Consider the following 17,376-nt stretch of genomic DNA (forward strand, 5'->3'; position numbering starts at 1 on the left):
AAGGAGGCTGAGGGGAGACCTCATCGCTCTCTGCAACTCCCTGAAAGGAGGTTGTAGCGAGGTGGGTGTCAGTCTCTTCTCCCAAGTAACTGGCGAAAGGACGAGAGGAAATGGCCTCAAGTTGCACCAGGGGAGGTTTAGATTGGACGTGAGGAAAAGTTTCTTTACTGAAAGAGTGGTTAAACATTGGAACAGGCTGCCCAGGGAAGTGGTTGAGTCCCCATCCCTGGAAGTATTTAAAAGACGTGTAGATGAGGCGCTTAGGGACATGGTTTAGTGGGCATGGTGGTGTTGAGTTGACGGTTGGACTCGATGATCTTAGAGGTCTTTTCCAACCTTAATGATTCTATGATTCTAGATCTTTATCCTATGGTATGTTGCTTTTTTACTTTGTCAAATCAACTGTAGGTGGTTTGGGTTGATAAATGTTTTATGTCACACTGTGGTGGCAATTTTTCTACTAAGAAAAATTTGAAAGGAGGTTTTAAAGAAAGCCTCAGTTTTCAAGTGTTTGTACAGAAGAGTTGCAGTAATTCCTATTTTGTGTCATCTTAGCAGATGTTGAAAGGGAAGAAGCAGGGTCGTCTTCTCTCCATAGTGGAACAACTCAACCAACATCATCTACGTATGAAGCTAACAACATACCAACTAGTACTTACACTGGCATACATATACCACCGGGTGCCCATGCACCAGCCAACACTCCAGCTGAAGTACCTCATAACACAGGTATGTCCGAATCACACCCAAAAAGTTCATGCCTTTATTGAGAGGCGAATTCTAGCCCTCTTTCCTTTACGTATAAAGTAAAATAATACAGGTATTCTGTGGCAGAAGCAACTTAATAAATTAACATCGTAAAAATGCCATCAGAAGTATTTTTTTATGGTTTTATGGTTTTTAAAATACATAGTTCATATTTTGGAACATTTTGCCAGAAGAGATACACAGACTGAAAGAGTGAGTGTTCTGCAGACAAGAATGTTCTTTTCTTCTCTAGAATCATGCATTGCAACATCTATACTGCAAAGCACCATTTGAATCTTTCACTTGATAGGTGAAATTCTATTACTTCATTTCATATTTAGCTTTCCCTGTGCGGATAGACTGCTGTTATTTATGTGGGAACATATCCAACATAGTGTTGAAACTGTTACACCACCACTATAACGATCGTGCCTGATGTACCATTCATACCTTTCTTCTATTTGGTTTATGCTCCTTTTCCCATGCAAGTACTTTAGTGTGGTTGACCTCAAACAGTATTGTTAATGGAAATTTTGTCCCTACTGCTAAACATACTGGCTCCTACATCCTTCTTATTATTCTGTGTCATTTTTGGACCAAAACTAAGTTCTTAAATATCCAAAGTTCTTCCCAGTTTCTGTATGAAAAAAAAAAAGGTTGTATTAAATGATTTGTGAATACAACTTTTTCACCTCATGCTACCTTTCTATAATGATGTTTAATAAGACTAAAAAATAAAAAGCTCTTGATTTCAATCCTGGTCATCATTTGATTGTTCAGATACATTTTTATATTATGGAACATATGAGATGTTTTTGGCACACAGCCCCTCCTTTTCTTTTACTTTCTTATTTGAAAAATGCTTCACCCTATGAAAAGTTCAGGATGCTCTTTTTTTCAGCTTTATCAAAGGGAAATCCTTCAGATAGGTGGGTTTTTTTGGGTCTGGGATGGGGAGAGTGTTGTTTTTTATGTTCAGCCTAGGTAAATGTTTAGCTCTCTGTTTTTACCAGATCTGAAAATTATGGAATAAGTACCTTGTTGTAATTCTTTGCATTAGTTAGTTTTAATCCCATCAGTCATTCCATGAAATAACAGATAATTTAGAAAAGTGATTATACCATCTTCCTACATAGCAGGTGTTGTAGAAATAACTTTATGTTAGTCTGGTATGTTCTGGACATACTGCAAAAATACAATTTTGGATCAACACAAATGAGTGTCTAAAATATGAACGCAGATACAAGAATGCTTCACAGTGTAAAGTGCTGTTTCTTCTAGCATCACATTTTCCTTTTAAATCTAGCTAGCTTTTTTATTCTCACCAATTGTTTTCGAAGGAATTAGGAAGGAGATAGTTTGCAAGCGTGAGATGGCAGGCATGGGGCTTTAAAAATACAATAATGGAGACTTTCTCTGGTATTAAAAGGCAGAATTTAAACTTCAAATATAAAAGTTTACTCCTACTCTTCTTTAGCAGGTTTTCCTCAATACTTTAGGGTAACCAGTGTCTTTTGGACTAGTATTTGCTTATTTTTTTTTAATGCTTGAAATTTAATTTCTGTGAAATACTGTACTGATAAAATGAATGACAGCCTGTAAATTCTTCCATATTATTTTATATAACATTCATAGTCTGAAGTGAGGGTTTTAAATGTATTTGTTACAAACTTTCAGAATTGGGAAGCTATCAGCTGCTTAATTTAAAAATCATTGAGTCATTAGGTTTACCTGTTCTATTTTCTTATTTTGTCTGCTTACTTTTGAAGTCCATAAATAAAAATAACCCAAGTCCAATTTTGTGCATTGATTTGCAGGAGTGACAAGTAACACCATTCAGCCTGCTCCTCAGAATATTCCTCTAGTCGATCCTTCCCTTTACAGTGCTCAGTCTGCAGGTAAGGTGGTGGCATTTGTATTGTCTCTACATGGATGTGCTGTGTCCTGTGTGTGTCTCCTGCACTGAAGGAAGAAGTTTGAGAAATAATGTGATTGTTATCTGAATGCTACTAATTCAGAAACTTTAAAAAGAATGGACATCATCTAAACATTGTGTTGCTAAGTGTTTAATAGTTTCTGAAAGCTTTGCTACAGTGTATGATTAGTGTTGTCTTATCTGACTTTTTTGAACCAATGAGCTAGCATTGTGTTAGGCTTCTTATTATTTATGTTGTTGCTTCTCAGGTGAGGTTCTGATATAGTTAGCAAAGCCTATATTCCTGATGGCCTTGCTAAATTATATTTTTGGTAATTAATACACATTCCCTTTACTTAAAATTTCTTCTATAGGGTCAGTAGTTATTATACATAAGTTATATTATACATAACTTACATAAATTATTTACTCACTTCATTAAATAATCACGATATTCCAGTGGTGTTTTCTGTTGCAGCGTAATTGTTATGTGTGCTTGTTGCTTATAAGTAGTACCTGTATTAAGTGAAATAATTTATAAGGTGCTGCTAATGATGTCATTTTGATGTATCATTTGATCAAGGCTTTTATCTTTTAAAATGCTAACTGTCTTTGATGTTAAAATCACTGATAACCTGTATGATGTGTATTTTATGTCTGCTTGCATATATCATGCTTTGAAGTGCACACATAAATGCTAACCTTAGGGAAACCATGGCCTGTGAAAGAGTAGTGACTGACAATAAAGCTGGAATCCTCCTAGATTATAATTTGAACACTGATGTGCGTTTGGACAAATTATTAACTGTTTTCTAGGAATTTTTCTGCCCGTGGAATAGAGAGAATAAAAAGATAAGTTACATCTGTTTGTAATAATCAGATTTTTGTTGGCAATATAACATGGATGTTGAGTGAGGAAGAGGTCTAGAAGTCCTGGTATGAAATCTGTTCACATTCTACCCTATGGTTTATCCTCACCGGGGGACGCTGATAGTATATGTAACTGATGTTTTAAGTTCCAGTACTAGATACAGTCAAATGTTGCCTGTTACGACTACTGAGTTTAGATAGGTATATTCTTGTGTATTGTAACATATAAATATTTAGTTAGATATTTTAGTTTATTGTGTCGTTGAAGAGGGTGTCCGTGTTAAAATACCAGCTTTACTGAAAAAGCACTTTTGATTCAATGGAATGCTATAATAGGAATTCAGTATTTAGCTTGATTTTAGTCTGCTGTCATAAGAACGTTTAAGGATGTGTTCATCCTAATATATTAGGAAGCTATTTTTATAGAAGATGTCTTAAAAAGATAAAAATAACAAAATTTACCTTTAATAGAGACACACTAACCTTTAGTATTCTCTTGAAGAGCAAAAGGCGCATACTATTGTTTGGCATATTACTGTAATGTCTCATGTGACGGTTAACTCAGTTTATTGAAAACAATACCTCAGACATGTAGCTGAACCATTTAAACTTGGTGATAGTTTTTGAGTTTTGGGGGCTGTTGGGGGGGGGTCGGTAGCTCCTTAACCAAAACAGCTGAAGTCTTTACTTAAGCTGTACATTAGTAACTGCTATTTGGAAAGCAGATTTTGTGGTGTTTGGCAGCAAAGCTTTCATATTTAACCAGCTTATCATGATCCTCTAGACAGTCATTCTAATAGGTTTTTGGGTAACTACTCTGAAAATTTTAGTCATCGTTTCTTGGTTTGAATGTTTAATTCTAGTTGTCAAAAATGTCATAATTTTGATTTAAACTTTAATTCTTCATTAAGTATTAGAAGTTCCATTATTCGATATCTGGATAGTATCAGTGCATTGCTCCCTTTAGCCACTTACCTGTGATAACCTGATTTAATAAGTACATAAATATAAATAAAAAGGAATTGAGTTAATTAAGATACCCTGTGTTTGTGAGGATTCATAATAACTACTATCCGGTAATTAAGAGATTAGGACCCTTGCTAAGCACAGTGATGAATCTCTAACTTGATCTAACCTGAGTATTTGCGTGCCTGCATTCCTCCTCTGCACATCCGTTGTGTCACTGCAAGTTTGGGTCTGGTAACAGCTTAAAGCGTTACATTCTTATGAGGGAGTTTTGCAAAGGTGCACCTGAAGAGGTGGTAGAGCTCATACCAATCCTCAGTTCTGAAAGCTTAGAAAATAATGCTGTCAGTTATGCAGGAGTTTGAGAGGGCATAAGGGATATGTCAGTCAGCAGAGATACAGTAACAGTTTTGTTTGCATGCGTAGAATTAAGAAGCTTGAGAGCAATGGAATGTGTTTGTCCTTGCCTGTCACCATCCTGTCATGTATGCCTGGTCATTACCCAAAGCATCCTCCCTTCAGCTATACGTGTAAGAGTCATGGCAGATACCATTCTTCTCATGGTGTTGAGGTGTCCTTTTTATGCCAACAGTACTCCGTTCTACAGTAGCCTTGTTCCCTGACCTGTAAGTAGATTTAGAAATGCCTGTATCTCTCAACGGACGTGAGTACTAAACTGTTGGTCCCAGGAGCCCTCCCCCGTTCCTGAATTGCAAAATATACATATATATATATATATATATTCAGGCTAGATCCTGGCTGTGTATTGAGGTTAGACTTCGATATGCACCATTCCTATGGAGCTGAAGTTTCCTTTGGACGGGAAGGAGGGATCAGTGTTGCCCTCCAGGAGATCCATAGAGCTAGCACAGTGCAAAGTACACTCGCTCCACAATTTAGACACGATGTCTGTGTCTATACTAATAAATTAAACATGCCTGTAAATATTTGACACTGAGAACAACTGGCACAGAACCACTGACATCCATAATATTAAACTTTTAAACCTTCTAAACAAGGTAGTTTGTGAAGGCTGCCAATATTGAATGGTCTCTAGCCTGCTCTAACCACAAGTCGTGCCCAGGAATTGTTTGGGAAAAGTGCTAGTTTGCATGGGCCAAAACCATACTGGAGTCTGTTCCAGCAGTTTGACAGTGTAGACAGTCAAGTTTGAGGGCTGAGATGCATTCCCTGGCACTGTTGAATGTACTAGTATAAGCATAGCCAAACAGGATATTCCACATATTCCTACAAGACTCTTTTTGGTAGTAAGATCAAATGTATATTTTTTTAAATAAACTATGTATTTTCTTTCCTTCCCATAACATGGGAGAAGCAATTTGAATAATGCTATGATGGGAGAGAAACTTTTGGTGGTGAAGAGTGGAATATTTTATCAAAAGAAAATTAAGTTAATGTAACAGTATTCCTTTGATTTTAGTCAGTGTGAATCCTTCAATAATTGTCCTGTCCTGTGGGAACAGGTTTCAAGAGTTTAACATTGGCTTTTGAAAGTGTCAAAGCTTATGCAATTAAGCATTGGTTAATGTCTCTGACAACAGGAGGTAGAGCTACACAGCAACTTTGTATAACGTGTGCGTGCACTTCTCTGCTGTAGTTTGCTTAAAAAATTTATTACCCCTAGATTTGCTAACACTAAATGCATTCATGGTTGTGCCACACAGTTTTTATAAAATCTTCTTACATTACCACATGCTCCCTTCCACAGGTGGCATAGTACAGAGAAACCATTTGTCCATTCTAGTTGTGTGTATAATAATGTTTGATTTTTCTACACACAAAGTAGAAATAATAATTTGACATTTCACATGTTTTCATGATCTTAAGAAGAAATCTTTGAGGATTTATATTTTGAATATCTTAAGTGCTTTAATGGGGAAAAAGAGCATCTTGTTTCAAAAATCATTTCACTTACCTTTGCCATCACTGTTTTTATACACCAAGTTGCATTATTAAAATGTTTTTAAATCAGCTGACTTATATTTGGGCAACTTCATAAAAAGGCAAAACATCTGGTGGATAGAAAAGGATACCAGGGAGAAGCAAATACATCATGTAAAATACCCATTATTTTCATTCTAAAACTGCTTTTTTTTCCCAACATGATTTTCAGCATCTCTAGTCAAATCGCCTTTTGGATTTCACTTTGTGTTCCTCTTAAACTAAAAGAATCATGCTTGTTGACATTAGTTGCGGCTTCCATATGTCTGTCACATTTCAGTTATAACTACTGTGCTAATAATTTCAGATTAAGACAGAAGCAGGTTTGTTTCAGGATAAAAGCAGTACACTTTTCCCACCTCAATGTTGTTGGGCTTTTTTAGAGCTCAGAATTACAGGATGGTTGAGGTTGGAGGGGACCTCTGGAGTTCATCTGGTCCAACCCCTCTGCTCAAGCAAGGGTCCTGTAAAATGGGTTGCTCAGGACCATGTCCTTTGTGTCTTCCCCTGTCCCTGCACTCTCCCCATGGTTTAATCTGCAGCAGTGAAGGAAGAAGGTTGAGAAAAAATGGCATAAGTTAGTTCAAAAGACAGCTTTTGAATCTCTCCAAGGATGGGGACTCCACAACCTCCCTGGGCAACCTGTGCCAGTGCTCGGTCACCCTCACAGTAAAGAGTGTTTCCTGATGTTCAGACAGGACCCTCCTGTGTTTCAGTTTGTGCCCATCACGTCTGGTCCTGTCACTGGGCACCACTGAGAAGAGCCTGGCTCCATCCTCTGTGCACCCTCCCTTCGGGTATTTATATACATTGATAAGATCCCCCTTAGCCTTCTCTTCTCCAGGCTGAACAGTCCCGGCTCTCTCAGCCTCTGCTCATATGAGAGGTGTTCCAGTCCCTTAATCATCTTTGTGGCCCTTTGCTGGACTCCCTCCAGGATGTCAGTCTCTCTCTTGTACTGAGGAACCCAGAATTGGACACAGTTCTCCAGGTGTGGCCTCACTAGCCCTGAATAAAGGGGAAGGATCACCTCCCTCCACCTGCTGGCAGCACTCCTCCTAATGCAGCCCAGGATGCCATTAGCCCTCTGCCACAAGGACAGACTGTTGGCTCATGGACAAATTGGTGTCCACCAGGACCCCCAGGTCCTTTTCTGCAAAGCTGCTTTCCTTTTCTCCCAAGCTGCTTAACTCTTAGAATATGTAAATTGAAGTCAGTTACTAACTTTTGTGGTTATACCTTTGATGTAAGTACAGACATTATAGTTAAGTTTCACATTATTTTGAGGACTTAAGAACACAGAGCTGTTTTATTTCTATTCTCTTTGTCCATTGTGAGGTGCTGACTTCAGTAGGAGCTGAGGCCACTGAGCACATCAAAAGATCAACACCCTTACTGTGTAAACTTTGGTTTATAAATTTGAAATTGTTAATTTTTTTCCCTCAAGTTATTTCATAATAGCATCTGAAGTAGATTTCATAATAAATAAGTTTTTATGCCAGCAAAACATTAATAGAGCTCATACTGTAAAAATAAGATTAGACTGGTGAATTTAGGCTTCCTTCCAATAAATTAGTTGAATACTGGGCTGATGCCTTGGCCAGTTTTTAAAGAATTATTTTGTAGTTTCTTTTGGCATCATAGCATAAAGCCACTTTGAGGGGAACTTGGTCTTTTTAATTTCCTAAAGATGTTCAGTAATGTGGTCGCAGATTGACCCCAGCTGCTTTTAGTCTGTGACTTTATTTAGGTTACAAAATAACCTAAGTGTGTGCCTGTGTTTATGCACTCCCTCACGCGTATTTACTCACGTGTATGTATTTTAAGAGATTTATTCAGCAGTAGACTAATACACATTGCAATGATAATGAGCCCACCAAGTTGTCATGTGCCTCAATATTCAACAGTTATTTTGTGGTTATATTTATTTATTGAAGTGAAAATAAGTAGACTTCTAGAGTATATTTTAAAAACTGATAAAATTAATCTGAAGAGCACTTAACCCTGCTGCTTTTCATTGGGGTAGGGTGGTTTTAAAGACCAGCAGACCAGTCTAGTTTCTAATATTCCCAGGTTTTCTGTTTTATTTGTTCAAAAGCTGTTCTTAAGTAATAAGATTGGGGAAAGGAAAAGCAAATATAATACACATTTTCTGATAAGAACTGAGATTCTTTAGTAAACGTTCTCACAGTATTGCTAACAACAGTTTTATTTTGAAAGAAAGGGATCCAGCTAGCTGAAATTGTACGATAAAAAATGCATTTAAGTATATTTGTGTCCTTGCTTAAAATTAGAAAGCTGTACTTAGAGAGTTAAATCTTTGTTTAACCAATTTTATATAAAATCTATGGTGCATTTTAAAATGCATTTTTTTTTTAATCTGTGAAATCTGTTCGTTGCTTATAAGATGCTGTGTGGGGAAACCTATTAAATAAATACATAATTCTTTAGTATTGCATATAACTATTTATCCGTGTCCATAAAAATCAATCTTTTACAAGTTAAGTTGTTCTGAAAGAATGCGAGTAAAGGTTTTATAATTTATCCATAGGTTATTGGAGTGGCATGGGATTAGCCTTAAAACTCCCAGTGAATTTGTGGGTGGAAGGAGGGACAGTAACATAACTGTGCTTTATTTTACGCACACATCAGTGATACTGTTCACATATTAAGTCTTCTGCCAGTTAGGGCATAAGTCCCTACTGTGCTTTCTAGAAGACTGAATGCATGTGTGTGAGCATTACAGAATTCCCAATGTTTTAACTTACGTCAAGAAAATACTCTGATTAACATGTTAATCGTTTTATATGATGAGAATATTTTTTGCTAATGTTCTCCGGCATTACAAAAATGGGCACATTTAATGAGATCAGTCTTGTTTTCAGTCATCTTACATAAAATTGGAAACATAAACATTGCTTGGATATAACAGAAAAATACAATGTGCAAAAACATGCCAGTGAGAAATGCTTTTACATTTTGAAAAGTTACTCCAGTTGAGAAGGAACAGTTTCTAACTATCTATTATTCCTGAATAAGAGAGCAAAGTAATTGTACTGTAAACACAGAAAACACTGTCCTTGTTTCTTGCAGGTTGTACTATGATTACAGCTAACTTATTGTTGTTAAAAAGCTCTCCTTTGCTGCCTTAGATGAAGAGCAGATCTTTCTCAAAGATATTGACTTACTTTTGAAAGGCACTGGGTCATACAAATACCAGTGTTTAGAAAGGTCCTCTTAGATTTTTCAAATGCCAGCAGCGAAGTAGTTAAGCATTACATGAATGGAAAGAAAAATGAACAGAAGAAAGACCGTAGCTTGGTCTTTGTAATATTACCACAAATATTAGCCTGGTTTTCATAATATTACCGCAAATATAAGTAGAACACAGAAATCATGTGAAAGGAAGCCTCAGTCAGATTTCTTTTATAGTAATTTTGTAATACTTATGTTTTTGCAGGGGAAGTCCGTTTGACTCCAGAGGACTTTGCCAGAGCTCAAAAATATTGCAAATATGCTGGCAGTGCTTTGCAATATGAAGATGTGAGCACTGCTGTGCAGAATCTACAGAAGGCCCTCAAGTTACTGATTACGGGCAGAGAATGAAGCCTTTATCCAACAGATTCATGTCTTTTGCCTAAAGAACTAACAGCTTACTACTGTACCTGTTAGGGGAGTGGAGTTATACAGAAGTTCTCAATCCCATCACCCATGACAATGAAATCACTGTTTCAGTGTCAGATTAGCAATTAATGGTACAGTAGGAATCTCTGCTTTCATTTTACAAACAGTGGAGCTAGAAACATATGAACACAGTGGCTTGATGTAAGCAAAATACTGAAGAAAGTACCGTGAACGCTGCTCAAGAGTTAGAATTCATCTTGCAATATTTAGATTATCAGAATGGGAAAATGCTGAATCTGTAAAAAACCTGAGCATAAGAATGTTCTGTTAGAATTCTTACTCTGATTTTATTATTTCAAATAATTATTTAATAACTATAATAGCTTTAACATGGTAACTAAGATTAGCGCTTTCCTCCTGAAATGAGAACATGTGACAAGGCTTGACAGATCCACAAGGGGAAGGACTTTTTTTTCTATACATAAATTATTTGGGTATTATCTGAGACATAAGTCAAAATTGAGGGAGACTTGAGGACATTTGTATTTCATTTTAAAACATGCTGGAAAAAAACATTTCTTGATACTTCAGATAGAGTCGTTTTGATGGTGTTTCAACCCAGTCCCCCACAACTGTACAGACTGTTACATGTATTCTTGATTATCGGTTCTTGCTCCTTTTGTGTGAAAACTTAAATTTTTGCATATGTATGGGTAATTAAGAGAAAGTACTAATATTTATCAGAGATGATCCTGAAGCCGGAGGCAGAGATTCTAAACAACATGAACTGTTAGGGAGATTTGCTTCGTAGCTGTTCCATCTTTTTAAGAGGCTGAAAAAAAGGCCTGTTCTTCAGCCATTAAAGCAGTATAGGTTCATCTCTGGTATTAGTGTCATAGAGCTTCTTATTTCCAGCTAATATTCTTCCTGTCTGCTTTGTTGTGGAGACTTTTTGGACTTGGGATTTAATTAAAATATCTTGGAAACTGAATTTTGAGTCTTTATGAGGTCTGCCTTTGCAATTATAGAACTCTTGATTGTTAAAAATCCATCCATGCTGTTAAAAAGAAAGAGTAAGTAGTCTTTTAACTGACGTGACATAATTGAGTACACCATAAAGCATGTCTGATTTGTGTAATAATTTTAATGACATATTATCTGACCTGTCTTTTCCTTCCAAACTGCCGGATCAAATCCACATATTCTTTATAGTTGCTCTGTTTTGCAGTGACTAAAATAAGTCTGATATTCAAAGCAAAAAGATGAGGAAAAGAAAATCAAACATAAGCACGCATTAAAGTTTAGCTGGTCATATCCTTTTAAGAGTGTAGAGTCTTTGACAGCAGGTTTGAAAAGGGTAGTATGAAACTTGTAAATGTATGCTTAAACATTTTAGTTGACTGAGATTTAATAGATAAAACGTCTGGTATTGTTTGTGTTGCTTTCTGATATGGGATAGCATGCTAATCAGGACAGTGATTTGGATTAGATTTCAATTATTTTGGGAAATTTAGAATAAATCAGTCAAACTTTTTTGACAGTAATGCTGTACAGACCTGGGCAATAAGCCTGTGTTTTGTACAGTAATTCATGCAAGATAGATCCCTCACTTCAGTATCAAACTGAATTACTGTAAATTATTCCATGTATATTATTGAGGTGCTACACTGTGATTGGAAAAGCTGCTTTTCAGTTTAAAGAAGGATGCAGAACATTGATCCATGTAGAAATATATATATTGCGTTGCTATAAAAAAAAATCAGAAGTTGCTTTTCATTTGGGGATCATGCCACTATTTACCAATAGCAGCTTCAGTCTCCAGCGCTTGAAGGAGGAAAGTCAGTTTTCCTGTTTCTATTTATAAAATAATTGAAAGAACTTCGGGGCTTTTGTATCACATGGAAAAATAAGCAAGCTATGATACAATACTGTATTAATTTGAGGCTTTTCAATTAAAACTGATTTTTTTGGGTGATTGAATGATATGAAATGGAAGTACATAACTAAGAAGGTTGCAAACGAAAATTTAAGTATTTCTTAAAGTCTATAAAAGATTGTCTGTTGTCCATGATTACGTTGAACCTCTCGGTTCCTATAGGAAACCAGGCAATCATCAGTGAAAAAGCGATAAGCAATGAAAAAGCCATAAGCAATTTTTTTTGAGTGATCATTTACAAATGTGTAACCATCTTCTGCCTAGAAAAAAATTAAAATAAGTGTCTCTGAGGGGAACGGAGATGAAAATGCTAATACAAAAGTTTAAGAATTTCTTAGAGAAGCTACCAGGACATTCTTTCTGAAAATAAATTAGTGTTTCGAAGATTTATCATATAAAATTCTCATGAATTCTGTAAAATTAAACATATCCTAATACCAACCTTCAGACCACAATACCTGAATTAGCATATCGGGTTCAATTTTGCATAAAATCATTTTGCTCCGATCATTTATTTTTTTTAATTGAGAAGTTTTGTAACAGCCCATCAGACCATGTTTGAAGCCACATCTTTAAGCCACATTTGATTCGACAGACTGAGTATTTATCATCCAAACTGATGCCTAAAGTAAATTATAGCAAAACATTTCCATTCCATTAAGTATAGCCTCTGGGACAGCTTTAAATGTGGCAGATAGCGCAAAAGTACAAACCAATGTTACAGAACAGTTCAAAAAGCGTACACATTTGAAAATGTCAGGAGAAGGTAGGTAGATGGCCTGTAATTATTCCAAATTGGAATTTGTGGTAGGCACCGGCATTTATGGCCCCATCGTTAAATATCATGTGAGCTTTAAGTGTTGACTGATTCATTTTACAGCCGCTCTGAATGATAAAGTATCAACCCATAGCTCCTTTTAAACCAATTCCCAACACGGACGAATACAGTATTAAACAAAGGAGAGTGCCGTTTTTGTTGCATGCTACAGCCGACAGCTCTCTCTTCTTATGATTGCAGCCTACATGCTTGTTGGCCTTTCTCCTTTGGATTGTGAGTTTCAGTCTTGCTTAAGAAAGGCGAAAGAAGCGTTTTCTGTCAGATATTCCATGTTCAGTTTTGCTACTTATGTAAGCTAGAATTTTAGTAAATCTGTTCAGTGTTCGTTACTTAAAAGGCTTTTGGTATTACTTAATGTTTTTGCAGTTCTTTATACTTTCACCTCTCTGCAGGGCAAGTTCCATGTTATGCTTCAGGATTCCTACAAAAGTCTTTGAGAAGTGTCTTGCAGAGCAGGTCATTGTTTATGAAATGGTGGAGATTTTTTTCAAATGTGCACTAATTGGATTTACTAATACCGGAGGTGTTCTTTTCAAATTGTTGCAGTCATTTCAGGTGGAATTTTTAATGATGTCCTTTGTAAGTGACATTTCAGAAGCACAGACTTAAGTGTGATCATATTCCAGAATGTGTTTGTAATTGTAGTATCTGATGCTATATAATACTTACCTATGAGAAATTAACAACAGAGAAACTTGCTGTCTGAACTAGGATGGTGGGATGTGCGGACACACGTGTCTGTGGATTTGTAATAGAATGCATGTAAATTCAATGGTGGCCTATAAGAATGCCTTCCAAAAAACATAATTAGTACCTTGTTTACAAGTACTGGGAAAATGTCAGATACAAGTAAACAGGTACTGTTGACAAATGTTGTTCTTAATTCTAAACTTTAAATGTACTAACATAGTGCCAAAAGTTAGCTTTTAATTGTGCAGTATTCCAAATGAATGATCTTTGATTTTCTCCTTTTTCATATCAACAGTAAAACAGGAGCCTGGTACAAAAAGAATGAGAACACAAATTTAGAGGAAGTTAAGATTTACAGAAGATCAGATAGGTTCTGTTTACAATAACAGATAGGTTCTGTTATTGTAAAGTCTTTGTGGTAATGTTCTGATTGAGATTGGAAAGGGCCCTTGCTTATAAAGTATAGTTCTTGCTTTCTTTTAAAATGTCCTTTGTTGTGTGGTTTATGGAGTTGGAGCCTGAGCCTGGATTATCTGGATTAGCAAAACCTAAAAGTTTGATGCCAACTTTCTAAACCACCAGTGCATTCTGATACTGACAGCAACTGTTCTGTGACAATCACCTCTGAGTACCTATTTTTAAATGTTGGAATTTTAACCAAGTTTGTTGGGAAAAGGAGCAATGCTTTTCTTATTGCATCATCGCCTTTCAGTGCACAGCTGTAGAGACAAGAACTGGAGAAAACATGAATTTGCATTAGATATTTCACTATCAGCAAGAAAAGAATATTATGTTGCCAGCAGAGCTCTTTTTGGCTTACAAGAGTATTGGAACAGTCAGATCATAGAGATTGTCCTGAATGTAATGCCCTAAATGATCTCAGAATAGGAACTTTATAAATAAGAGCATTGAAAACAAACTTGAAAGAGAGTGGAGACATATGCCAGGGGAGAAAAAGAAATCACATTCTCCACAGAATGGGAGGGGGCACAGAAATGATTGCAGAAGAAAATGGAAGAAATCCTTACAATGCCACATGGGATGGGAGCAGGGCCAGTGACTGGAATGAAGTTAGAGTTGTTGGCTGGTTTCTGTAGAACCTTGAAAGAGATGAGAAAGAAGCGTGAGCTTAAGGCAAAAGATTACAGGAAGATGGGAGAGGTGGGGAGGAGCACAAGAATGACCAAAAAAACCCACTTTTTTTTACCGCAAACTGGGAAAAAAAGTGAGTTGTAGCACAGGAGAAAGTTAACCTAGTTGAGGAAATGATAGCAGAGACTAAGTCTTGCTCTAAAGGGGAAGGAAAAAAAATACAAGTTGACAGCATTCTGAAAATGGAGAGAAGTAGATCTTCTCATCCTTGGAACCTTTGCATTCATTAAATATGACATATTTATTAATTAAAATTGGTTTGCTGTGGCCCTTTTGGAAAACTTGGGGAAACTGCATAAATAACTGCATGCTATCTGCAGAGAACTACAGAGATCCACGTTTGTCCTTAAAATGCTATCTCCTGATTTTGTGCTGTCCTTCCTGTTTTGATTTGCCTCCCCTTTTTCTCTGTCTGTATTTACTCTGTGGTGTTCCCGTAGGTAGAGGGGAGGTGGTTGTGGTTGAATACAATGCTAAGTATGAGTGATAGCCCACATTTTTAGACATTCTCGGGTGATTTGGGAAGATTAACAGGGTCTGGGTTTTACCTGGTGTGTGCTATGGAGAAAAATGTAGCATTTGTACTTCCCTCCTGAGCTTCAGAGGCTCTTTGGCAGCAGTATGACTACAATATTTAAAGAAGGATATGTGGAAATTAACTCTGCTCAGAGCCATATTCTCGATCACAGCCCAACAAACTGATCTCTAGGAGCTTGGAGACCTCCAGCTAAGCAGTTGGTGAAGTTGTCAGCTTTTACTTGCCTCAATTAACCCATCTATAAAATGGGCTTCTTTAGATTTAACACTTCTTAGTATAGTCAGGATTTTTGTAATCCTGACAAGTAATGACAAGACAAGGGTTGATTATGGTAACAAGTTCCCAAAATAGATAGTTTTTAGGAGAGGCAGAGAAGCCTTTAATAAGTAATGAGAAGATGTATAATGAGAGCGGAAGAAATAGAAAAAAACTTGATAGGATAATTTAGGGGACAACAGGCAGGAATGAGGAGATCTGAGATACGGAGACAATGTAGTTGTAAGTCATGGGCAGCAATTTATATAGAGTAGTAATATCTAATGCAAATCTTAACATGTTGGTTTTATCAGACGACCAACATAACCTCCATTCTACAATACTGAAATAAGTATAAATCCAGTAATAAGAACTTTTAATGGATCTATAAGTTCACAGTATTTTACAGCAGAACAGCAAATAAAGCAATTGTATTAAAAAAAAAAAAGTTACGATCGACTTCAGACCTGTTAGTTTAATGACAAGATTAAGCAAAAGCTTACTTCAGATTGTGAACAAGACTTGAAGTTCAAACATGGGTATGATAGCATATAGTATGTTTTCTCCTAGCCCTTCCATTCTGCCCCTCACCCCAGGTGGTTTGGGACACTGTTTTCAGACGTTTTTAAACTGACACAAGTTTTTAGAAAATGAATGTGATTAATTTAATTTACTTAAAATGAAGTAATGCTTGACATAAGGCTCTAAAAATACTTAGGTAGAAATAGATTAACATGACAATTGAAAGATAGATTAAAGCTGGTGGAAAAAGAGATTGCAGTAAATTCTAAATTATTTCCAGGATGGAAGCTGAGAGAGATCAGCCTAGGGGGACATCCTGTTTCATCAGTGACTCAAGTTGAGGTCACCATCTAAGTCACATGTAATTTGTGGATGAGATGAAGTTGGGAGGTACTTGCAAGTACTGCAGAGAACTGGGAAAAATTCTGTGACTTTGAAGGACTAGAATGGAGTCAAACTGAAAGCACAAAATACAAAGTCACTCACTTGGATTCTAACTTTTTTTAAATAGAAATTAGGATACTGGAAGCTGAAGTAATTCTAATCAGCATCACCTAGTTCAGTGGGCTAATGCAAATTTAGGATGTATTGAATGAGATTGTTTCAGTACAGAGAGTAAGTACGCTGTCACAATAGCGGGTTTGATTCTGATCATTGTTGGTGAAAGTTATTTACTAGTAAGAGATGCAAAGAAGGGCTACTGAGATGATGAAAATTTTATCTATTGAAAAAAGATTGTCTAGTTATGGAATGGCTTTCTTAAGGCATTAGGGACAAAGCATTAATTTGTTTTAAGACATCTTGATAAATTTATGGATTGGATTGGATTGCAAGATTGAAGTGGGTCTAGAGTAAAAATTTCAGTTTGTCAGTCGGTGAGCTTTTGGGAGGGTTTTTCTGGCTTCTGCTCAACATTGAGTAATGGTCCCTCTCCCAAAATACCTGGAAATGTTACTGTAAAAAATGGTATTGCAGGACCTGAGACATTGTGATGACCTGATTTCTCCCAGTGTCTTTCAGTGACACATCATTTTGTCTTCATTAGGTCTAATGTTTGTTACGATGCATTGTAAGCATTTTGTGAATAATAGTGAGTGTGGGGCAGAATGAAGAGATTTTTATGCAGTGTGTGAATTCAATACCTAGTGTGTGTTTGCTTGTGACTGTGGAAGAATATCCACAGTCTGCATGTTTCTGAATGCAGGCAGCTTTTAAACTTGCAATATGAAAAGCTTATCAAAGATTCAGATGTATAGCATATTGTCAAGATAGGGCACTGCTCAAAATAGAGACCATATCTCTTGGTGTGAACACAGCTTTGCAGGAACTAGCCCATACTGAAATCCCTGTAAGCTGTTGTA

General features: G+C 36.5%; 1 protein-coding gene across 4 annotated transcripts in view; it reads left to right on the forward strand.

Moving 5' to 3' along the window:
* The window catches only part of VTA1 (vesicle (multivesicular body) trafficking 1), a 36,966-nt gene extending 23,763 nt beyond the window's left edge, over window positions 1-13,203 (forward strand). For 3 of the 4 annotated variants that reach the window (XM_009319103.1, XM_009319107.1, XM_009319105.1), the window contains exons 6-8: window positions 556-729; window positions 2,565-2,645; window positions 9,921-13,203. In XM_009319103.1, coding sequence (XP_009317378.1) covers window positions 556-729; window positions 2,565-2,645; window positions 9,921-10,066 — 401 coding nt within the window. In that variant the 3' untranslated portion in view covers window positions 10,067-13,203. The remainder of the gene's footprint in view (window positions 1-555; window positions 730-2,564; window positions 2,646-9,920) is intronic. The other variant, XM_009319104.1, reaches the window with a different exon arrangement.
* The last annotated feature ends 4,173 nt before the right edge of the window (window positions 13,204-17,376 follow it).

The sequence above is a fragment of the Pygoscelis adeliae genome, unplaced genomic scaffold (assembly GCF_000699105.1).
Source record: "Pygoscelis adeliae isolate BGI_AS28 unplaced genomic scaffold, ASM69910v1 Scaffold172, whole genome shotgun sequence".
Classification (NCBI taxonomy): Eukaryota; Metazoa; Chordata; class Aves; order Sphenisciformes; family Spheniscidae; genus Pygoscelis; species Pygoscelis adeliae.